Source organism: Olea europaea, unplaced genomic scaffold (assembly GCF_002742605.1).
Source record: "Olea europaea var. sylvestris unplaced genomic scaffold, O_europaea_v1 scaffold2647, whole genome shotgun sequence".
In the NCBI taxonomy this organism is placed as follows: Eukaryota; Viridiplantae; Streptophyta; class Magnoliopsida; order Lamiales; family Oleaceae; genus Olea; species Olea europaea.
The window spans coordinates 46,390-71,279 of NW_019244826.1; the positions used below are offsets into that span (position 1 = coordinate 46,390).

The 24,890-nt window shown below is 34.1% G+C and overlaps 2 protein-coding genes and 1 pseudogene across 2 annotated transcripts; all 3 read left to right on the forward strand.

Annotated features, from left to right (window-relative positions):
- The first annotated feature begins 1,397 nt into the window (after positions 1-1,397).
- Positions 1,398-13,598, forward strand: LOC111383263 (annotated as a pseudogene).
- On the forward strand, positions 6,898-8,271 carry LOC111383264 (agamous-like MADS-box protein AGL11). The gene is made up of 2 exons (XM_023007341.1): positions 6,898-7,043; positions 7,235-8,271. Exon 2 carries the CDS (start codon positions 7,241-7,243, stop codon positions 8,144-8,146), a length of 906 nt encoding a protein of 301 aa, XP_022863109.1. The 5' UTR covers positions 6,898-7,043; positions 7,235-7,240; the 3' UTR covers positions 8,147-8,271.
- A 9,794-nt stretch (positions 13,599-23,392) lies between the features above and the next one.
- Positions 23,393-24,730, forward strand: LOC111383265. Its single transcript, XM_023007342.1, has 2 exons — positions 23,393-23,412; positions 23,664-24,730. The coding sequence occupies exon 2, from the start codon at positions 23,670-23,672 to the stop codon at positions 24,543-24,545; it is 876 nt and encodes a 291-aa protein (XP_022863110.1). The 5' UTR covers positions 23,393-23,412; positions 23,664-23,669; the 3' UTR covers positions 24,546-24,730.
- Positions 24,731-24,890: the final 160 nt, after the last annotated feature.

The following is a 24,890-nucleotide window of genomic DNA, read 5'->3' on the forward strand; positions in this document are numbered from 1 at the left end:
TCCTGAAGATGGAAAGTCAGCCCAAGTTTCAATCCGTAGTCAGGACTTGTCCAATTATTCTTGTTAGGTTTGCTCTTTATATTATGGGCAGCTGACTTGGAATTATTTGTAAACCACAACTATCTGTACTCTGCTTTAAGGTGAGCGAAATTATTGTTTAAGCTTCTCCTCAAGTGGTTTACTTTCAGTTTGTGAGTTCATCCTCTGGTCTGCATCTGTAAATCGAATCAATACTTATATGATTTTTTGAAGATCACCATCTTCTTCATTATTTTTCTTATTAGATTTGTCGAACAAAATTTCTGCTATACCTCGGTCAGTTTTGAAGATGGCCACATCCTCGAGAAGCTTTACACAATCTCCATTACTAACCATTTCACTCAATAGTTGCAACACTGAAGGATGGAAAATCAATCTTAAGAATTTTTATTCAGCATGTGATTCACCTCTACCATTTCCTTGGGTTGATGAGTTCCCTGTTCCAAAAATTTTTGCTCCACCATCAGATAAAATTGGAGTCATGTGGGCTTCCATCTGCATTCCCTTACCATTTCTCCCATTCATCTTGGCCATCATGGCGACCAGAGATCCATACTTATCATTCGTTTCAATCATCAGCCCTTCCAACCTGTCTTGCCTGCAGCACATAAGTTTTACACATTGGTTAGTACTCGGGTAAACAGCACTCAAATCTCCCAACTCTTTATCTATCCTTTTAATCTGTCCTTCATTGCTTCAAGTATCCATTCCCAATTCAAGTACTGCTCTGATACTAAATGTTTTCGTTAGATTCCCAAATTACCTTCCAACTTCAAGTACCACAAGCAAAATGCCGTAAATAAATCAAAATGCCCAGCTGTATTGGATTGAATTTCTTCAAAGAATTACAATAGAGCTAGAAAATAGAAGAGGAAAGAGGGAAGAAAGAGAGATAGGTAGAGAGAATCAAGATCAAAATGATCACACTTCACATGCTTCTCTTCCTCTCTTTCCCAACTGTTATAATCGAAAAAAGGATTAAGGCGTGAAATTGGAAAATAAACGTGTTTTGATTATTACAGACATTAGGGAATTTAAAAGGAATGAAAACGACAATGTTTCTTTAACAAATTGAAATGCAGTTAAGAGCCGTTAGTGACCGTTAGCTCTCTTTCCTTCTTCCTTCTTCCTGTGTCCTTCTCTGTTGCTTCTCTTTTTCCTTCCCCATTTCTTGTCTGATCTTTGTTTATCCTCATAACAGTGTTGTGTACTTGTAGGATTTGTTGAGCTCGCACTCCCTCCAATATCTTTGAAGAAAGCAGTGGTCATTTGCAAACATAACTTACCCCATATGTATCTTTTGAGATTTTCTTCATCTTCAACAAGTGCTAAAGAATTATTTTGTATTTTAAGTTTTTATGTCTCGAGTGCACATCAGCCTCCAAAATAGCACACGTGCCAATTTATATTCATCCTTAGGTTTATCCCAGGATAGAAATGTTAGCTCCAATTGCTTGCAAGTAATCTGATTAAATCCATCGAAATATATCTCACTACCCTCGTGTCATGTCTCAATTTATGCAAATTCATTTAAGCTAAATTGTGCAAGAATCTTGTCAAATATAAACCATAAATCATTTTTCTTGTTACATTTAACTAATCACACTCCCAATTGATGCATGAATTGCCTGAAGAATTATTTTCTTGGCATGCCAAGTAGATGCCTAAAACTAGATGTTCTAAACTAACTGTCAAGTTCTCATTTCTATAACATGATTTACTGCCATCTCTTTATCCTTTTAGACGTGTAAAAAAGTAAGTAATATATGAAAGAATATATGAAATATATGAAAGAATTGAAATATATGAAAGAAAAAGTGAAAAAGAATTGAAATAATAAAACTGATGAATTTTTTTTGATTGAAAGTTGCATAATGGTTTAAATTCCTATGATGTGCATAAAAGGATTATCTAATGTTTTTGTCATTTACGTATCATAATATTTTAGGTTTTATCCAAGTCCTTGTTTGTGATATATGGCATATCTTCTTATGTGAAAATATCTCTTAACCTGAAAAGCATAATCAGACTGTTATGATCTCGTTTCCATTTTCTAAATTAATTGGGCTTCCAGGTGCTGCAATTGGACATCGTGTGTATCTTAAACAATCCTAGCAGGACAGGAACTTTGGAAAGGAATTATTCCAGGCCTCTGGGTAGTAATTCAACTCATAAACCGATTTGGTAAAATGTTCGGCTTTAGGAAATCACTTGCCAATCCTTCTAATCCTCTTGATTCTGATGCGAAATCTGATAACAAACCAATTGTTACACCTGGAAGAAGAACATTTTCTGGACCAGTGCTCATTACACTAAACCAAAAATCTAATCCTTCGATGATGACGACAACAACGATATTGGAAGAGTAGCATCTTCCTTATCCTCGTACTCCTCTAGAAACAAACATGGTAACAAGTCTCAGGGCAAGAGAGGGCTTGAGAGCATGTCTATTCAAGAATTGCAGAGTTATGCTGTGAACAAGACTGAAGAGACAACAAACTCCGTGAACAACTGCCTGAAGACATTAGACAAAATGGTGTTAGAACCTTAGAGACCTTGCATCAACAGGGTGAGCAAATACGCAGGACTCACATGATGGCTATTGATGTGGACAAACTTGAGCAGGGTATATCAAATTTTATTTCAATTTGCATCTATATTTTTCATGACATAGTAGCTTGTGGACAGATTATTTATTTCTCATTCTGCCCTTTATGGAGTATGAACAAATTTGGTATTGCTTGGGGAGAAGTTATAAAATCTTTTCTGCTCTAGCCATATTAACTTTTTGGTACACTATTGGATTTGGTAACAAGTCACAGTGAATATAGTTATTCAGTAATAATCTTTCAATCTTTGATTCCTTTCCTCCATCAGAACTTAACCTCTCTGTTCTCTACATCTGTGTGGCCTCTCTGCTTGTTTCATATTATGCCTGACAATGCTTATAGTTTTTTGATTGATTTGTCATTAATATGCCTTACAACTATGGTGTAACTCAATATTTTCTAAACATTCTTAGGGATCTTTACTTTTATTAATACAAAATGGGATAGAATACAGATTGAAGACATATCTGTTGTGTGTGTGGCCGTGTCATCTAGGAGAACCTGTCATGGGAGATCTGATTAGAGCATGAATGGGTAAGCTTAAGAAGAGTACTTACTTTTAAAACAAGTAACTATTTTTGCTGATGATATATTATGCATGTTGGTCTAACATGTTGGATGTAGTTGATTTGGACTAATTAGATTTCTCACCAGTTGTTCAATTGTTTTTTTTCCTTGAAATCATATTTTCCTACTTTTGATTGCATTTTTTCTCTAGTAAAGATGATCATACAATTTTCTTTCAGGGGAGAAATTGTTGAATAATCTGGTTGACGTGTTTTCTACGCCTCGGAAGCCAAAAAAGAGATAGGACATCACTGGGCCTTTAAATTCAAGAGGTTTAACACTTCTCTTTTTGGTAGTCTCAATAATTTCATGGAAAATATTATTTGAAACTCGATTGAATTGAAATATAATAAATGATTAATATGGTGCTTCCTGTTGTGATATTTGATCCATGACAAAAATGATAGAGAAAAATGAAGTAGACTGGCTCAAAGTATAAGTTAGGTTTGGATCTGGCGCCTAGAGGATGACCTTCATTGGATGCCTCCTCTGGATCCAACAAATGCCTTACAGAAAATTGAGGTATATGTTTGTTGTATAAAATTATTCTATTATTAACTGTTTATCACAAGAATGCATGCACCCAGGACATGGCGAAGGCAAAGCAAGGTGATGCACTTTTAGATCTAAGCTATATATTGGGTGAATTAAAGGGCATGGCTACTGATATGGGTTCTGAACTTGACAGGTAATATCTTTATAATTGTATTATGTACAATCATCATTTTTTCATAATAGTTATTTACAATATTCACAACGCAAGTACTGTATAGAATAGAATTATGAAACTCTTGAAGTCATAATTAAAATAAATAAGTTTGTCACATTCCTAATGGTTTAAGCTTTGGATGAGGTGGTTTCAACAAGGTATCACAATAGAGAGATCTTGGGATTCTAGTGACACCATCGTCCATTTATGATTTGATGAAAAAACAAATTGGACTTCGAACGCACTGAAGTCCATATAGTATCATAATCCATACTTTATAGTCACAATGTTGTCCAATATATATTGTTCTCTTAGGCATCCTTTTCTTTGGATCAACCTGTACTCTTCCGTACAATATTATCTTCTTCTTTCTTGTGTTCATTTATCGGTCACCTAACTGAAATTGGCTGGTCATTTTCATTTATAGACTTTCCTTTTCCCATCAAAGCCTTGAAAGCTTCAAGTTTGTCCTGATAATTTTGAGCATGACTAGGAATAAAGGTGACTTGCTAATGCTATATCCTGTCACTACTCTTTGCCTTCTGAATTTTTTAGCTCTCAGATGGTCAAACATGAGTGGACTAATTATGTTAGTAATTTAACTCATTAACATTATTTAGTAGGCAGGAGGATCATCCACTATTGATATAAATGGTATGCAAACTTTTGGTTAGTTATTGTGGTTATTCATCTCTGTTTATCAACAATGTAGAACATGTAAATAATCTAAATCAGAAATGCGAACATACCAGACCTAGACAAAGTGAATCCAAATTTTAAAAGAGTAGTTTTCTCTATAATATTATCAATTTTATAGAGTGCCTTTTAAGCTTATTCATATTGAATCAAGTTTGAGAGGACAACATGTTATCAATTTACATCTTTTCTTCAATCAACCCCCTCCCTCCACATGTAGGCATGCTCCCCCCCCAATCAAAACTTTACAAGTACATAATATTGTAAGACTTGAACCTGGACCTTTGCTGCACTGATACCATTTATAATCAGTTGATCTAAAATTTAAGTTGTTAGAAAAGGTAACGGATATGTAAATTTTGTCTTCAACCATTCAAAACTATACTAATTCAAAAGGTTAAATTGTTATAGAAGACCCCAAGTATACCATTTAATTATTGTCTTCAACCATTCAGAATTATAGTGAATTTTAGTTGAGTAAATGTTGCCAATGTAAATTCTCATAGCTGACAAAAAATGATTACCAACTGGATAACAAAATGAATCTTTCAATTTTTACATATTTATCACGAAGGAATACATTGTAACCTTGCAAATTTATATTTTTGTTTCTCCTTGCATACTCGTGTTTTGGATGATTGGTGTCTAATTTACGTGAAGTGTAAATAACCATCACGTGTTTCTATCGGTTGTTTGGTTGGTAAAATCCTTGTGCATAGCTACATCTGTCCTTTTCAGGATTTCTTATCTGTCTGGTTTCTCATATTCATGTTTTTGGCAGTGTTGATTTGAAAAGCATGCCAGCTGAGAATTCAGGCAATGTTATTCCTTCCACTTTGTGTTCATCTAACTATATTGCACTTAGATTTTGTGATCCCCTACTGCAAGCTAAGTATCATTGTCAAGACATGAAGTCACGGAGGATATTCAGATATTCGGAGGCCTGATGAGAACCACTAGCCATTCTTCGAATTCGAGATTGATTAGAAGAAACGACATGAGAAATCTCGGGGAAGGTGATGTAAACTCGTTGACACTCCATCTGCACTTGTTGATAGTCCGATTTGCACTCTGTTGATGCATAAATTTAACAATGCCGAGGCTGGTTTTGGAGGATAGAAGCCTAACAGAGTGGGAGAAGACAACTAGACGACCCCGCCGACAAAGATGCCCTGCAGGTAATCCTACGATCGTCTCCTTAATCTAATATGGATAAGAGGCTAAAATGTATTTCTTTCCCTCAGCAAAACCTTAGGAAGTTTGTTTAGTGACGTTCGGGAATGACTTGATTCATAAATGTCATTGTAGCTTATAATTTGTGACTTGGTATTATATAGAAATAATGTTGCTTGATTTCTTCTGGATACACTCAAAATATCTTCTATGAGGTAAATTATGTTAAATAGATTGCAAAAAAATTTTGATCTTGTAACGTCTGTAATAGCAAGGCTGAAGGATGTGGTACTGTTCTATTTCCGCATAATAAAAATTAGGCGTGTTTGTAAGTAGTCATTTGTTATCGTACAAGGGTTGAACTCAGTACTCAACATAATTAAAGACACAAGTGTGAAATCCAAAATGTTAGCAATGCGTGTTTGGCTAAGCTTAAAAAGATTTAATTATAAGTAAATAAGTCAATTCTATAATAAATAATTTGTACTTTGGTAAGTTGATTATTTTGAAATGAAATCCTACCCTATTCTAGAGATAGTTTATCTTTTACTTATAAATAGAAATATGCATATTTTAAAGAGTAATATTATTCATTTTCACATGTGCTTAACACAAGTTTAAGGGGCAATTAGGTGACATTAAATGATATATATATATATATATATATATATATATATTTATGCAAAGTCAAATAATTCACTAAATAGTATTATTATATTTGAAAAATAATTTTTTTGCCTAATAAATATCTTTAAGCTTAGCCAAACGTGCGAACCCTTTATTTGAAGGCATGTCAACATAGGTCTTCACGTGATGGAAAATGTCAATGTGAATATTAGAATCATACATAAAAATCACATAAATTGTGAATTTGAAAATCAATGCTAAACTTTGAATTTTTTTTTATTTTTTTAAAAAAAATTTGTAATAGTGATCACAATACTTTTCAAAAAGTAAATGCATTCACCCAAACTTTAGAAGAGTTAAAAAGTCAATCAACCTTTTTTCCCAATTCTAATTTACCCAAAAAAAAGAAAAGAAAAAAGAATTAGGTAAATTATTTCATTTAAACAATCAAATGAAGACACTGTCCACGTTGCATTCACTTGCCCAGCTGCTGCTCAATTTGGGAAGAGAGCGGTTTCGGAGATAGAATTGGCGCTTCCGATTGAACCGTTGGCGCGGCAAAATCAAATGAAATGGGATTCAAAATCAAATAAAATAGCCGTTGGCGCGGGAATCTGTCAACGGTAATTTTCTCTTCATTATATATACGCACTCACCTCACATATCAATAAAATTCCCTCAATTTCTCTCCGGCACAATTCCCTTTTCTTCAATTTCGTTAGTGCTTTCTTGATTCCTCTTTCAGAAGCTGCAGGGAATTCCCATTTCTTCAATTTCGTTAGTGCTTTCTTGATTCCTCTTTGAGAAACTGCAGGGAATCATGGAGAACGCGCTGCCAAGAAACAAGAATCAGAGGGCCATCGAAAAGACTTTTTTGAAGCGGAAAGATTGCATCAAGAAGAAGAGCATGGAACTCTCTGTTCTCTGTGATGTCAAGGTCTGTGCCATTATAGTTGGGCCGGACGGAAGAGTCGAAACATGGCCAGAAAGTCATGATGATGTGCGGCAGGTGATCCAAGCATACAAAAACTGCCCAGTCGACAAGAAGAAAAGGGAACGGCCCCAAGAACTTGATCATGGTGGCAGTAATAAAAAACAGAAAGTATGTGCTGTCTCTGAGGGAGTGAAGAGAACTGGGTTTACTGATGAAGATGTGCTTAGAAGTATTGATGCAAAGTTATGTGAAGTAAGGAAGAGGATCGAGTTGATTAAGTCCAATGATCAAAAGCGTTCCTTCTTCCAAGAAACTGCTTCTTTTGGTCAGAGTCCAATTATAAATAACTCCATTTGTTTCGACACACAACTAGAAGAAATTCAAGGATTTGAGGAGAATGATCTATTTGACTGGTGCGATGTTTTTAATGCTGGATCTGAAAATCCACGGGACAACCAAGAACTTTTCACAGCTGCACCAACTCCAACATCGCTCAATCCGTGCAGTGGATTAACCGACACAGATCAAGATTTTCAGTCGTCTACACCGGCGGTGAACTCATTAACCCCTGGTTGTGAATTGATGGATACATTTTCTGTGACAAATAATGGAGAATTCAACCAGTTTGCACCAACTGATCTCAACTCATTTATTTCTGGTAGCGAATCAGTGAACTCCTTTACTTTGCCAAGTAATCAGTGTTTTAAACCAAATCGGGATTGGTTCGAAGACAGCGCATTTGTGGCTGACCTGATTTCGTGGGACGCTGCTCCTATTAATATTTGGACTTAGTATTTTCTTGTTAGTTAGTTGTATTTTTTGGTTCTTTGATAGTTCATTTTCAATTTGAGATCTTTGTAATTTGCATCATTTCGATGCATGACTTAGGATATCAACAAGTATATAATTTTTTCAATTCTGAAGCTTTATTTTGTTTTTGATTTTTTGGGTATTGCTTTTTAATTCAGTTGTTTCAGGTAATTCAACACTAATTGAAAAATTAATAAGACAAACATTCTTGTTATGATACCTATTATTGTGTCAGAGTGGGCTATTATAAATCAATTCAGCCCCCCATCCTGAAGACGGAAAGTCAGTCCAAGTTTCAATCAGTAGTCAGGACTTGTCCAGTTATTCATGTTAGGTTTGCTCTTTATATTATGGGCAGCTGACTTGGAATTATCTGTAAACCACAAATATCTTTACATTGTTTAAGCTTCTCCTCAAGTGGTTTACTTTCAGTTTGTGAGCTCATCCTCTGGTTTGCATCTGTAAATCGAAGCAATACTTATATGATTTTTTGAATATCACCATCCTCTTCATTATTTTTCTTATTAGGTTTGTCGAACAAAATTTCTGCTATACCTTGGTCAATTTTGAAGATGGCCACATCCTCGAGAAGCTTTACATAATCTCCATTACTAACCATTTCACCAACAGTTACAACACTGAAGGATGGAAAATCAATCTTAAGAATTTTTGTATTCAGCATGTGATTCGCCTTTACCATTTCCTTGGGTTGATGAGTTCCCTGTTCTAGAAATTTTTGCTCCATCATCAGATAAAATTGGAGTCATGTGGCCTTCCATCTGCATTCCCTTACCATTTCTCCCATTCATCTTGGCCATCATGGCGACCAGAGATCCATACTTATAATTCGTTTCAATCATCAGCCCTTCCAACCTGTCTTGCCTGCTGCACATAAGTTTTGCAGATTTGTCAGTACCCTGGTAAACAGCACTCAAATCTTCCAACTCTTTATCTATCCTTTTAATCTGTTCTTCATTACTTCAAGTATCCATTCATAATTCAAGTACTGCTCTGATACCAAATGTTATGGTTGGATTCCAAAATTACCTTCTAACTTCAAGTACCACAACCAAATGCCATAAATAAATCAAAATGCCCAGCTGTATTGGATTGAATTTCTTCAGAGAATTACAATAGAGCTAGAAATAGAAGAGGAAAGAGGGAAGAAAGAGAGATACGTAGAGAGAATCAAGATCAAAATGATCACACTTCACATGCTTCTCTTCCTCTCTTTCCCAACTGTTATAATCGAAAAAAGGATTATAGCGTGAAATTGGAGAATAAACGAATTTTGATTAATACAGACATAAGGGAATTTAAAAGGAATGAAAACGACACTGTTTCTTTAACAAATTGAAATGCAGTTAAGAGCCGTTAGTGACTGTTAGCTCTCTTTCCCTCTTCCTTCTTCCCGTGTCCTTTGTTTGTTGCTTCTCTTTTTCCTTTCCCATTTCTTTGTATTTGCAGGATTTGTTGAGTTCGCACTCCCTCCAATATCTTTGAAGAAAGCAGTGGTCATTTACAAACATAACTTACCCCCGTGTATCTTTTGAGATTTTCTTCATCTTCAACAAGTGCTAAAGAATTATTTTGGATTTTAAGCTTTTATGTCTCGAGTGCACATCAGCCTCCAAAATAGCACACGTGCTAATTTATATTCATCCTTAGGTTTATCCCAGAATAGAAATGTTAGCTCCAATTGCTTGCAAGTAATCGGATTAAATCCATCGAAATACATCTTACTACCCTCATGTCATGTCTCAATTTATGCAAATTCATTTAAGCTAAATCGTGCAAGAATCTTGTCAAATATAAACCATAAACCATAAATCATTTTTCTTGTTGCATTTCACTAATCACACTCCCAATTGATGCAGGAATTGCCTGAAGAATTGTTTTCTTGGCATGCCTAAAACTAGATGTTCTAAACTAACTGTCAAGTTCTCATTTCTATAGCATGATTTACTGCCATCTCTTTATCCTTATAGACATGTGAAAAAGAAAGTAATAATCAAACAATACCAGCTCAATTGCAAAATATATGAAAGAAAAAGTGAAAAAGAATTGAAATAATAAAACTGTTTTCTCACCGTGCTCTACAGGGTAGGCTGGGCCATGTTACAAGTGGTGTTTTAAAGGAGAAAGGAAGAAAGAGCTTCGGTGCTAGAGAAAAGGAGTTTTAGTGAAAGAAAGAGAAAAGTGATGGTATGAGTCAGGGAAATCAGTAAATGGAAAGGATGTTGGTTAAGGGGAAAAGGTGCAAACAAAATGTTTTGATAACATTTCCCTTCACTTTCTCAAGTGTCAATGATCTATATTAACGGGGGTAGTTTCGTCATAGAGATGAAAAATTGCGGCTGTTTTGTGCATTTTCTAGAAAGTTAGCCATTTTTCGGTTTCTCCTTCATGGTCCTCCCCAATATATTTCATTCTTAATAATGCAGAAATAAGGATGACCGTTTATAAAAATTTAACTTGGTGATTTTTTATTTTTTTTTTGACCAGTCACTTGACTCTTTAGAAAAGTTGCACTTGAAAACCATTATTTTTCTCTCTCTGAGATATTTGATTGAAAGTTGCATAATGGTTTAAATTCCTATGATGTGCATAAAAGGATTATCCTAATTGCATTCATCTAATGTATTTGTCATTTATGTGTCATAATATTTTAGGTCTGTGATATATGGCATATCTTCTTATGTGAAAATATCTCTTAACCTGAAAAGTATAATTGGATAGTTATGATATCCTTTCCATTTTCTAAATTAATTGGGCTTCCAGGTGCTGCAATTGGACATCGTGTGTATCTTAAACAATCCTAGCAGGACAGAAACTTTGGAAAGGAATTATTCCAGGCCTCTGGGTAGTAATTCAACTCATAAACCGATTTGGTAAAATGTTTGGCTTTAGGAAATCACTTGACAATAAACTGCCGGAGCAAAACTCAGTTGATTCTTCTAATCCTCTTGATCCTGATGCGAAATATGATAACAAACCAATTGTTACACCTGCAAGAAGAACTTTTTCTGGACCAGTGCTCATTACACTAAACCAAAAATCTAATCCTTCAATGATGACGACGACAACGACGATATTGGAAGAGGAGCATCTTCCTCATCCTCGTACTCCTCTAGAAACAAAGATGGTAACAAGTCTCAGGGCAAGAGAGGACTTGAGAGCATGTCTATTCAAGAATTGCAGAGTTATGCTGTGAACAAGACTGAAGAGACGACAAACTCAGTGAACAACTGCCTGAAGACATTAGATAAAATGGTGATAGAACCTTATAGACCTTGCATCAACAGGGCGAGCAAAATACACATGACTCACATGATGGCTATTGATATGGACAGAAACTTGAGCAGGGTATATCAACTTTTATTTCAATTTGCATCTATATTTTTCATGACATAGTAGCTTGTGGACAGATTAATTATTTCTCATTCTCCCCTCTATGGAGTATGAACGAATTTGGTATTGCTTGGGGAGAAGTTATAAAATCTTTTCTGCTTTAGCCATATTAACTTTTTGGTACACTATTGAATTTGGTAACAAGTCACCGTGAATATAGTTTTTAAGCAATAATCTTCCGAACTTTGACTCTTTTCCTCTTTCAAAACTTAACCTCTGTGTTCTCTACATCTGTGTGGCCTCTCTGCATGTGTTTCATAGTATGCCAGAAAATGCTTATTGTTTTTTGATGGATTTGTCTTTAATATGCCTCACAACTATGGTGTAACTCGATATTTTCAAAGCATTCTTAGGGATCTTTACTTTTATTAATACTAGAATACAGATTGAAGACATATCTGTTGTGTGTAGCTGCGTCATGTAGGAGAACCTGTCATGGGAGATCTGATTAGGGCATGAATGATATATTATGCATGTTGGTTTAATAAGCTTAATAAGTTTACTTACTTTTAAAACAAGTAACTATTTTTGCTGATGATATATTATGCATGTTGGTTTAAAATGTTGGATGTAGTTGATTTGGACTAATTAGATTTCTCACCTGCTGTTCAATTGTTCTTTTTTTTTTCTTGACACCATATTTCCTTGCTTTTGATTGCATTTTTTCTCTAGTAACGACGATCATACAATTTTCTTTCAGGGGGAGAAATTGTTGAATAATCTGGGAGACATGTTTTCTACGCCATGGAAGCCAAAAAAGAGATGGGACATCACTGGGCCTTTAAATTCAAGAGGTTTAACACTTCTCTTTTTTTGTAGTCCCAATCGTTTCATGGAAAATATTATATGAAACTCAATTGATTTGAAATATAATACATGATTAATATGGTTTTTCCCCTTGGGATATTTGATCCATCTCTTATTTGATTACATGTCTTTTACAAACAAAAATGATAGAGAAAAACGAAGTAGACTGGTTCATAGGAAAAGTTAGGTTTGGATCTAGCGCCTAAAGGATGACCTGTTTATTGGATGCCTCCTCTAGATCCAACAAATGCCTTACAGGAAATTGAGGTATATGTTTGTTATATAAAATTATTCTATTATTAACCATTTATTACAAGAAATTATTCTATTATTAACCATTTATTACAAGAATGCATGCATTTATGATATGTGTTTATTATTTTTAATGTTCATTACCTGGTGGAGAAGGCAAAGCAAGGTGATGCACTTTTAAATCTAAGCAATATATTGGGTGAATTAAAGGGCATGGCTACTGATATGGGTTCTGAACTTGACAGGTAATTGTCTTTATAATTGTATTATGTACAATCATCATTTTTTCATAATAGTTCTTGACAATATTCACAACTCTAGTACCGTATAGAATAGAAATATGAAATTCTTGAAGACATAATTAAAATAAATAAGTTTGTCACATTCCTAATGGTTTAAGCTTTGGATGAGGTGGTTTCAACAAGGTATCACAATAGAGAGATCTTGGGATTCTAGTCACATCATCGTCCGTTTATGATTTGATGAAAAAATGAATTGGACTTTGAACGCACGGATGTGTCTTGAAGACAATTTGAATAAAACTGTCCAGTTAGAACAATGGGCTACAGGCATTTTCCACGATACTAGAGATATGAAACAATGTTTTATAAACTGAATGACATGAGCTTCTTAATTGTGTGAAATTTCTTGTCAACGACGTGGTATGTCATTGCTGTTGCAGCGTCTATGACAATAAGATATGTAAATCTGTTTCATTAGTAGATCAATATATTACCCATTCCCCTCACATGCTGTAGTACACTATTGCTTTTTTCATTTCCTCACTATTTACTTGTCACGAGTTTATGTAATTGTCCTATTAACCAAGTAAAACCTGCATGACAACAGGCAAAACAAGGACCTCAATTACCTTCAAGACGATAGGGATGAACTAAATTCTTGGGTGAAAGGCGCCAATCAATGTGCACATCGTTTGATTGGAAAGTTAGATACTTCGATTTGAATCCTAGTTAGCTAAAATATGTTTCCTTTAAAAAAAAAAAAAAATAGCGGAACACCAAGTGTTGCACTTTTTCGCATCTTTTTGGTTCTATATTTCACTTTTGCACAGTATTTCACTTTCATTAACAGAATTTTGTCTAATGTGACATTAGATTTTAATCCCCCATTTGGTTTGATAAAAATTGAAGAAATGTGTGATTGAAAAGTTGATAAATATTGTAGATCTCATGAAATGTGTGATTGAAAATGAGTTTTAAGAAATGGGGGTCAAACAAGGGCTAAGGCTAGGACTCCCCCCCTCTCCCTCCCCCCAGTGATAGAGACAGAATTTTAGCATCTCAGTTGTGTGAATATTTTTTGCCTCATTCTTGACTTTGTTGCTTGATCCACTGGATGATATAAAGCAACTAAATCCTTAATTGCTAAAAAAAAAAAACAATAAAAAAAATCCTTGGCAAGTATTTCATACTGACAACAAAAAATGCATTATAGAAATTCTTGACAAGTTCTAATTTAGTAGTATGCTATAGAGGATAGAAACTACAAAGCTTTCTAGCTATCATATTACCTGAAATTGATTTAGATCCTGAAAATCAACGATTACCAGTATCCAGGGGATCTTATCGTACCACGAAAGAGTAAATTTTTCCCAGCCCAGCTCGCCCCTGTATCACCATTGCTGCTGCTGCTAGTTAGTGCTTTTCCTGGAGCCTAATTTCGAACATATCATGCAATTTTCCATCATTTTTACCAACAGAAGGAAGTGTAAGTTTATATTTCATAGCATAAATTCTAGAGCAACCAAATTCACCAAAACAGCATAAGGGCTGTGCATGTTGTGGAAAAATGGGATCATTGTGGTGATCAGCTCGAGTTTCCCAAGTCCCTTGCCAGTCCTGCCTGGCCATCCGTTTCTCAACATGTACAGGAAATGCCTTCTACTCATTTCCATTCATCTTCAAATTTCCATGTAAAGTCGTGAAGTGGACAATACCTTTCATATCTATGTACATGACCTATAACATAAGATACACTTTGTTCTAAACCAAAATAGGCTCTATATTGCTCAACTAATTTCTCCCTCAGTGGGGCTTCTCTAATTTTACTCCTGGTCGTATTCATTGGTCGGTGTCCTTGAAATACAACGAATGGAGTCTTCTCTCAGTTAGCAAATTCCAAATCATTCTTCAACCCTTGAAGGAAATTGGTTACAATTGTTTGGATTGAAAATTTTGAATTGTTTGGTAGTCCAACCTGCAAATATGTTACAGTTAGTCTGTAAGAAGAACCATTGTGTTGTTTAGGTCTTAAACTGCTGACTTTGTTTCATGACTTCTGAAACACGGCCAAGATACATTTATGAATCTGAAGCCTTTTTGTAATATTGACTATACTTAAAACATCTTGAGCGAAATTTCATGGTTTGATGTAGCGTTTGAGGCCAGTTGTCTAAACTCGTGTAATGGGAGTACTACTCCCAAGTTTACTATTTCATACAAACTCTCTCTCTCTCTCTCTCATGATATCACCACCTACCAATAATCTGGATTTCCTTTTGAGCATCATTTTAATGGAGGCAGGCCTCATCTGTCTTACGATGACAGGAGATCTACAAGAGGTGTAATCATTGTAATGAGATTAATATCATATACTCGCGCTCATATCCATTTTTGCAATGATCATCCATTTTCATGTCTGTGAGTGTAATACCAGTAGTTCCATCCAAAGAAAACGTAAGACACAAACTGTCCAGAGAAGCTCCATGCCTGAAATAAGATCTGCACCCTGTTCACGTTAAGAATTTTTTATACTAAAGAAGGAAGCAAAATGTCTCCAAATAGCAGCTGCAATCAACCATTTGATGCCAATTGTAAAGAGAATCTTTTTCGGTAAAATCTTTGATCCTTTTAAACACATTCTTTGTTCAATCCATACTGCCTAATCCTGGTATTGAGAAAGCCATCCGTCTTGGCCAGGTCTAGTTTGAACATGACATTGCATCCCTAATTTTCTTATCTAGATTATGCTGGCTTTCTTGTGCTAGTAATATTCTCCAGTAAGTCTACCTGGAACATAACCACTCTGTGAAGGAGAATATCAAATTTAGGCGAGCCATCAATTATTCAGTATTATTTTACTAAACCTAGTGCATAAACTGATTGGACTAAACGGAATATTTTTCTCAAACGGAAACAGAAAAGAGTAGTCGATGTGAAACCTCTAGGAATGGGAGAAGAATCAAAGAAATCTTAACTGCATGCCAGACATATCTATGAACAAAAATCTCCATCAATTCTAATAAAATAAAGAAAATCCATCTCCACTATCTTTGTCAATATAGAAGAAAACAGATTTAACCTTTGGGGAAGACAGCCATTGAACGCAGAGTTATCAATGTCTTAGACAAGTTTGCATATAAGATTAAACTGCCTTTCCTTCAAGTAGGCAAATTCTATTTAGTCCACTCTTGAATCGTGTATCATTGTTCATATAATACAATTTCCTTTATCATGTAAAACTGTCCTAGCTTATTGATTTGGGTAAGAATCAAAAAGTTTTTTTTATATAATTGGTAGGAAAATTATTAAAAATAGACACTAGGGGTTAATGTTTTTATACAATTCTATGACATGACCCTTTTGCCTCTAATAACACTTCACAAAATAGAAATGATAAATATGTTTTCAGTTTTGTTTTATTAATATGCTCATTAGATTTGATATAACTGAAACAACTGAACTAGTAAACAGTACCCAAAAAATTAGAAGAAAAAGAAAGCTGAAGAATTGAAAATGGTATATACTTGATATCCTAAGTAATGCATCGAAAGGTTGCAAATTACAATGATCTCAAATAGAAATGGAGTTCACTATCAATGAACTAAAAAATGACACTAACAAGGAAATACTAAGTCCATAAATTATTAGCAGCAGTGCACCACGAATTCATGTCATCCAAAAATGCACTGTCTTCAAACCAGTTCCAATTTGGTGTAAACTGCTGAAAGTCCAGATTACATGGCAAACTAAAAAAGTTCACAAAGTGGCTACCAGGACTAAATGAGTTCAGCTCAGGTGGTGTAAACTGGTTGAGTTCTCCATTATATGCCATAGAAAATGTATCCACCAATTCATTACCAGGGGTTGATGAGTTCATTGCTGGTGTAGACGACTGAAAATCTTGATATGTACCAGTTAATCCATTGCACGGGTTGAGCGATTTTAAAGTTGGTGCAGTTGTCAAAAGTTCATGGATGTCTTCTTTACTGACTACCATTAGATGTGGATTTTCAGATTCTGTATTAAAAGCAGCCGACCAGTCAAATAGATCATTCTCCTCAAATCCATGTATTTCTTCCAGTTGTGAGTCAAACAGAACAGAGTTATCTATAATCTGATTTTGACCAAAAGAAGCAGTTTTTTGGAAGAAGGATGGCTCTTTTGATCTAGCAATGGTATAATCCATATAGTTTTGATCATTCTCCTCAAATTTGCGTATTTCTTCCAGTTGTGCGTCGAGCCAAAGAGGGTTGTTTATAATCTTACTGATCAAAAGAGGCAATTTCTTGGAAGAATGATGGCTCTTTCGAAGTAGCAATGGTATAGTTTTGATCATTGGATTTAATTGACTGGATTCTTTTCTTACATCACATAACTTTGTATCAATCCTTCTAAGCAGTACTGCTAGCGGTTCGTTGAAATTGCACTCCACAGTTAAGATGGGATATAAAGCCAGGATATCTGTATCTTCGAACAGTCTTGGAAGCTGGAGAATCAACGGAGTCCGCCTCGACCAAAATCATGAAATAAGTCCTTTGAAGTCCAGGTTATGTCGATACAATCGACGTCTGAGTGAACAAGTGAAACGGAAGCTTGAATTGAATGATTTGTCTGGGATTCCATTGCATAAAAGTTACAACTTTGCAATGGTAGACGCAAATAGATATGAGAACGTGACTTGCATTGAAAGAGATTGTCAGAACTATATAGAACAAGTGAGGGAACTACGACTTGGAGAAGGAGATGTTGCAGCAATACAAACATATTTTTCAAAAATACAATCAGAATGACCAGGATTTTACTTTATTATGGATTTGGACGATGAGTCGTGGCTTAGAGATATATTTTAGACAGATTATCGGTGTAGGTAGGCATACAAAGAGTTTGGCAATGTGGTTAATTTTAATAGACGTATCTCGCTAATAAGTACGAAATGCCTTTCACCCCATTTGTTGGCGTCAATCATCACGAACAATCAACTCTGCTTGGTTGTGGTTTGGTATCGAATGAAGACATAGGTACTTTTGTATGGTTGTTCAAGACATGACTTCAGTGCATGCACGGTGAAGCTCCACATGGAATAATTATAGATTAGGGAAGGGCAATGCAAAATGCGATTTGTATTGTTTTCCCAAATACGAAGCATAAATGGTGCTTACGGTATATTTTGAGGAAGATGCCTGAGAAGTTTGGATATCATGTAACGTTGATAAGGATTCGATATTTGGGACTATACACAGATTAGTGTATGATACACAATCCAGTCAAAAATTCGAAGACGGTTGGACAACAACGATTGCTGCATATGGTTTGCATGAAAATGACTGGTTGTGGGGATTATACGAGAGCGGAGGGTGTTATGTTCCAGTTTTTTTTTGAAAACTACTTTCTGGATGTCAACTATATAGAGAAGTGAATATATGAATGCGTTCTTCAACGGGTATGTGGATTCGAAGACATCATTGAAGCATTTTGTCAACCAGTATGAGCATGCCCTAAAGAAACCCTTGGTCAAGGTGTACTCATAACTCGAAAAGAAATTTTTGACTTATGTTGACTTAATAGTGAATGAAAGTTATGATCGATAATTGACATTGATACATATCCATATCTAGTAATCAATCAGATTATATTAATGAATGGATTATAGCCTCATTGTAAACGAACAAGTTTGATTTTGTCATATCACATGTCATTTTTCATCACATGTACTGCCCTAACAAATTGCTAAATATCATTCTGGACGACAAATGTGAATTTGTGATAAATTAAAAAGGGGTACTATAATTTATCGATTCTGATTAGATTAAAATAATAATTCATGTCGTTAGACATTGTGATTGTGAGCCTAATGACCACACACAAAATAAAAATGGAAGAATGATATTTATCAATTAATTAATTGACAATTATTGGATAATTAATTAATTGAGCTGCTTGTTAATGAGCCCAAATTAATTGAATTGAATTAATTAATTGAAAATTGAAAATTATGAGGGAGAGAGTCTCCCGATTGCTCGACAGTAACTTGAAATTTCTCTCAGTTTGATTTAAGTCTTACCTATGTGAAGGTATTGGTTCCACTTCTCATTGAATTCGATGTTTTCATGGTTCACCTCGCCACCATCACCATTACTGGAACTGGGCTGCTGTCATCTACAAATAAGGCAATCTCTAAGATGACTATATATGGTGACTTTTACGTCTTTATATACATAATTGATTCAAGTCTTGTCCTCGCTTGTTTATGAAGTTTAGACGTGGGGAATATTCGATACATAAAAAAATAATTCATGTCCTCGCTTGTTTATGAAGTTTAGCTTTTAGACAGGATTCTTTGTACATTTAAATAACTATACAGTGAATTCTCTGGGTTGGACCATTCATTGGAGTTGCTATTGCTGTATTCTACCACCAGTGCATTCTAAAGGTAGCAACCATTAAGGTACTAGGATCTTTCAAGAGCAATGCATAAGACAGTTGTTCATTTCATCTTACAGATGAAAGTTTCAAGAAGTTCCCATCAGACAAGTATTTCAATTTCAATTAATGAGCCCTTATTTGGTTTTTGATAAAATTTTAGTTTTTTCATAATTTTTATCAAAGTTTATGAAGTATTTGAATCCATCAATTGTTATTAAATTTAATGTTTTATTTTGGTTTACATTTGTGTCAACTTTTTATACAAAATGTGAGGCATCCCCTTTTCTAATTGGATACCTTTCTGCAAGTGTTTAATGGTAATTCTTTGACTCTTAATGCAGTAGACTTTCTGTGGCTGGTTAGGCAAGGAATACACAATGTGAATATGCATCATTATCAAAAAAGAAAAGTTAAGAACATGGGCGAAACAAAGCTACCTTTATTCTCAAATCTCAACTTAAAGTACCTTCAAAAGAATCCAATTGACGTCAACCCAAAAACAGCAGACACTCAATTCTATAAATTTCATCCGTATGTTTTTTGCAGGAGCTAACATAGTTTCAGGATCAGAGATCAGAGAAAGAATTCTTTTGTCAAATTAATAGCCTTTGCTACAATTTATTTATATAACGAGCGTAGATTTATATTTTTAAATAAAGTATTGAACTAATAGTAAGCACGTGCTTTGCACGCCTTATACATCGGATGAATGATATGTATAATATTGTGAAATATAAATATGTAAAATCAAATTTAAAAAGTAAAGTACACACATGTGAGTATTAGAACGTGAAAACAATGCATAATTTTTTATTTATTGACAATATTCAAAATCACAAAATATAAAATGTTGAACCTCATTAAATTTGTCAAACGTAAAGACACCTTTAGTCTCTTTGATATGATTAGATTATATATCATTGGATACATGCAAGTCTCTTCTAATAACATTGTGAAACCAAAAGGAGATGATCAAACATCATAAAAAATAATTGAGAAGAGTTTAAAATCAAAAGATAGTTTTGAATTCTATCCCTTGATAAAATTTTAAGAAAAGGAAACACACAAATCCCTTGACAGTTATCTTGATTTATTTTATGAAACACAATTTTTTGAGAAGAAGAAACAACGAAAGTGAGTGAGAAGACGGTGACAACAGATCATAAACTCGTACAGAAAATAATAAATAATACACGCTTTGATAAATATGATTTTGATGGCTACACATTCTAGTTCAAAACTTGTAAATGTGTTATACTATTTTTCACGTTTATAAGTAAATTTTCAAATTCAAAAATAGTAGTCAAATCAATAAGTTTTAAATGATAAGTAGGGATGATCGTCAAACCCGCTTAATCGGGTATTCGAGGGAAAGAATTTCGCCCCGAGGCAAGTACGGGTAACACCTGCCGAGCCCTGTTAATTTTAATTTGTATTTTTTCTAGCATTCACACTATAAATGAAAAACTCCACAAAGTTTCATTAATTTTAATATAAGATGACAATTAAAATTATTTAAGGAATATAATAAACGATAAAGACCTTAATTTACCAAACATATTCAAATAATTTAACTTTTAAAAATAAATAAATTAAATAAAAAAATTAACTGCTATATTATTATTTCACTTTAATGAATTGGGCAATAAAATGAGTTATCTAAAACTTAAAGAAAAAAGGTTACATAAATGGGTAAAGGCCCCTCTTTAAACGGGTAATGGAACAGGTATGCAACGGAAAAATGCCCGATGAGACAGGGGGAGGAGGAACCTCCCCCGCCCTAAAACCACCCATTGCCATCCCTTGAAAAGTAATAATTGTCAATCAATGGTGTAGTGGTGAATGTTGATACAAGATAAGTTAAAATATAACCTAATGCATGTATTATTTCAAATATTTATATTATGGATAATGAAATTTTTTGCAATTACATATTTATTTGATTAATAAAAAGATTTAAAGATTTCAATTATGAATTAAATTTATGGATTTAAAACCCTTACCGTTCCTTTAGCCCATGTTATTAAAAGGTTTCAAAGTTAAAAACAGTAATCAAATCAATATATTTCAAATGTTAAATAATAATAGCATATTAGAAGAGTAATATGTAATAAAATTTTGGTGGAATTGCATTCAAATACGTATTTTCATCTTACTTTTTCATGTTATTGAAAATTTTCATTTAATTACATATTTGTAGATAGATAAATTAATTAATTAAAGGAATGTAACTATAAAGTTAATTAAAGAAAGGAAATTATGAAGATATTTTATATATTATAATGCTATTAGTACAAAATCACGTTAGATTTAGAAGATTGACTAAGGACATCGTTGACAAATTATCAAAAAATATATATATCTATATATAAGGCAAAAGTGGAAATTAAATGTTTCAAGGTTTTCCAGGGTAACCAACAAATAGTTTGAATTGATTATTTAATGTTGTTTTTTTTACTATTATATTATATTGTATAAATATAAGTCAGTATCGGATGATGATATATTGGGTTTATAACTAAATATATGAGAGCAAGTCACGAGGAAAAATAATTATCAAAAGCAAAAGAAAGGAATATGATAAATGTACAGATCTATTATTTTGAGTGCACCTCCAAACACGTTCGGATGTGCATAACAAATCAATTACTATTCTTTTATAAAGCAAAAAGATTTAAATTTTCATTCAATTCCATTACTTATTATAAATTATTACAAAATAACTACATAACCCGATTAAGTACTTGAGGGGTTAAGGAAATGAAAAGACAAACGAATAAATGCATGTAAATGACTTAATTAATTAATTAAAATGAAATTGAGTTAGAAATAGAAAAGGCAAAGGAAATAAAATTCTCAATAGATATTTTTTTCCCTTATATATTTTTCTACATTTGAGAATTGGGAATAGTACAAAAATGGAAAAAAAAAAAAATATATATATATATATATATATATATATAAAAGAGACTCAAAGATAGAAGTATTAGCAAAAGAAAACAATTAGCTATTGAAAAAAGACGAATAAAAAATAAAAATCGGAGACTACCTCTCGATAAATTATCTATCTAATGTCATCTTCTATCAACTTTTTCTTCTCAAATTCGAACTCAAGCTTTGATATGGGTTGATTGGGTGGGTCATGATCCACATTTGCAAATCCATGGAAGTATGGATCTATCAATGCCTGCAACTACAAACATAAAAACGATGAAAAATGTGTAATTAATCAGATTGTTAAAATAATAATAATAATTGATTCCCATTTATAGCAATAAAATACAGCACTAAATGAATTGAAGAGAGATAAGCAATAAAATACAGCACTAAATTTTGGCCATCATAAAGAGTAATTGGAACTCCAGCCCCATAAGCACTCCATTCATCATAACAATTCCAGAGATCACCCAATGTAAAGTAATTTAATTTTCTCTTTCCCTAATAAATATCTTTAAGTTTAGCCAAACATGCAAACCCGTTATTAGAACACATGTCGACATGGGTTTTTATGTGATGGAAAACGCCAATGTGAATACTAGAATCATACATAAAAATCACGTAATCCGTGAATTTTGAATTTCAACATTAAACTTTGAATTTTATTTTGGTAAAACTGAATTTTGTAATAGTGATCACAGTACTTTTCAAAAAGTGCATTTGTATGACAACAGTCACAAAGTTGTGTAAATGCATTCACCCAAACTTTAGAAGAGTTAAAAAGTCTATCAACCTTTTTTCCCAATGTTAATTTGCCCCAAAAAACTAAAAAATAAAATAAAATATGAGAGAAAAAATAGTTGAGAAGAAAAAAGAAAAGGAGTTCCTTTATATGATTAATGCTAATTTAGGTATCACCACATGTTACATTAAGCCTAATTGTAAGCTGAACCAATCAGATTTAGGTAAATTATTTCATTTAAACAATCAAATGAAGACACCGTCCACGTTGTATTCACTTGCCCTGTTGCTGCTCAATTTGGGAAGAGAGCGGTTTAGGAGATAGAATTGGCGCTTCCAAAAAAGCCCTCGATTGAACCGTTGGCGCGGGCAAAATCAAACGTGATGGGATTCAAAATCAAATAAAATGGCCGTTGGCGCGGGAATCTGTCAACGGTAATTTTCTCTTCATTATATATACGCACTCACCTCACATATCAATAAAATTCCCTCAATTTCTCTCCGGCACAATTCCCTTTTCTTCAATTTCGTTAATGCTTTCTTGATTCCTCCTTGAGAAGCTGCAGGGAATTCGCTTTTCTTCAATTTCGTTAGTGCTTGCTTGATTCCTCTTTGAGAAACTGCACGGAATTCCATTTTCTTCAATTTCGTTAGTGCTTTCTTGATTCCTCTTAGAGAAACTGCAGGGAATCATGGAGAACGCGCTGCCAAGAAACAAGAATCAGAGGGCCATTGAAAAGAGTTTCTTGAAGCGGAAAGATTGCATCAAGAAGAAGAGCATGGAACTCTCTGTTCTCTGTGATGTCAAGGTTTGTGCCATTATAGTTGGGCCGGACGGAAGGGTCGAAACATGGCCAGAAAGTCATGATGATGTGCGGCAGGTGATCCAAGCATACAAAAACTGCCCAGTCGACAAGAAGAAAAGGGAACGGCCCCAAGAACTTGATCATGGTGGCAGTAATAAAAAACAGAAAGTATGTGCTGTCTCTGAGGGAGTGAAGAGAACTGGGTTTACTGATGAAGATGTGCTTAGAAGTATTGATGCAAAGTTATGTGAAGTAAGGAAGAGGATCGAGTTGATTAAGTCCAATGATCAAAAGCGTTCCTTCTTCCAAGAAACTGCTTCTTTTGGTCAGAGTCCGATTATAAATAACTCCATTTGTTTCGACACACAACTAGAAGAAATTCAAGGATTTGAGGAGAATGATCTATTTGATTGGTGCGATGTTTTTAATGCTGGATCTGAAAATCCACAGGACAACCAAGAACTTTTCACAGCTGCACCAACTCCAACATCGCTCAATCCGTGCAGTGGATTAACCAACACAGATCAAGATTTTCAGTCGTCTACATCGGCGGTGAACTCAACAACCCCTGGTTGTGAATTGATGGATACATTTTCTGCAGCATATAATGGAGAATTCAACCAGTTTGCACCAACTGATCTCAACTCCTTTATATCTGGTAGCGAATCAGTGAACTCCTTTACTTTGCCAAGTAATCAGTGTTTTAAACCAAATCGGGATTGGTTCGAAGACAGCACATTTTTGGCTGACCTGATTTCGTGAGACGCTGCTGCGATTAATATGCGGACTTAGTATTTTCTTGCAAGTTAGTCGTATTTTTTGGTTCTTTGATAGTGAAATCATTTTCAATTTGAGATCTTTGTAGTTTGCATCATTTCGATGCATGACTTAGGAAATCAACAAGTATATAATTTTTTCAATTCTGAAGCTTTATTTTGTTTTTGATTTTTTGGGTATTGCTTTTTAATACAGTTGTTTCAGTTAATTCAACACTAATTGAAAAATTAATAAGACAAACATTCTTGTTATGATACCTATTATTGTGTCAGAGTGGGCTATTATAAATCAATTCAGCCCCTCATCGTGAAGATGGAAAGTCAGTCCAAG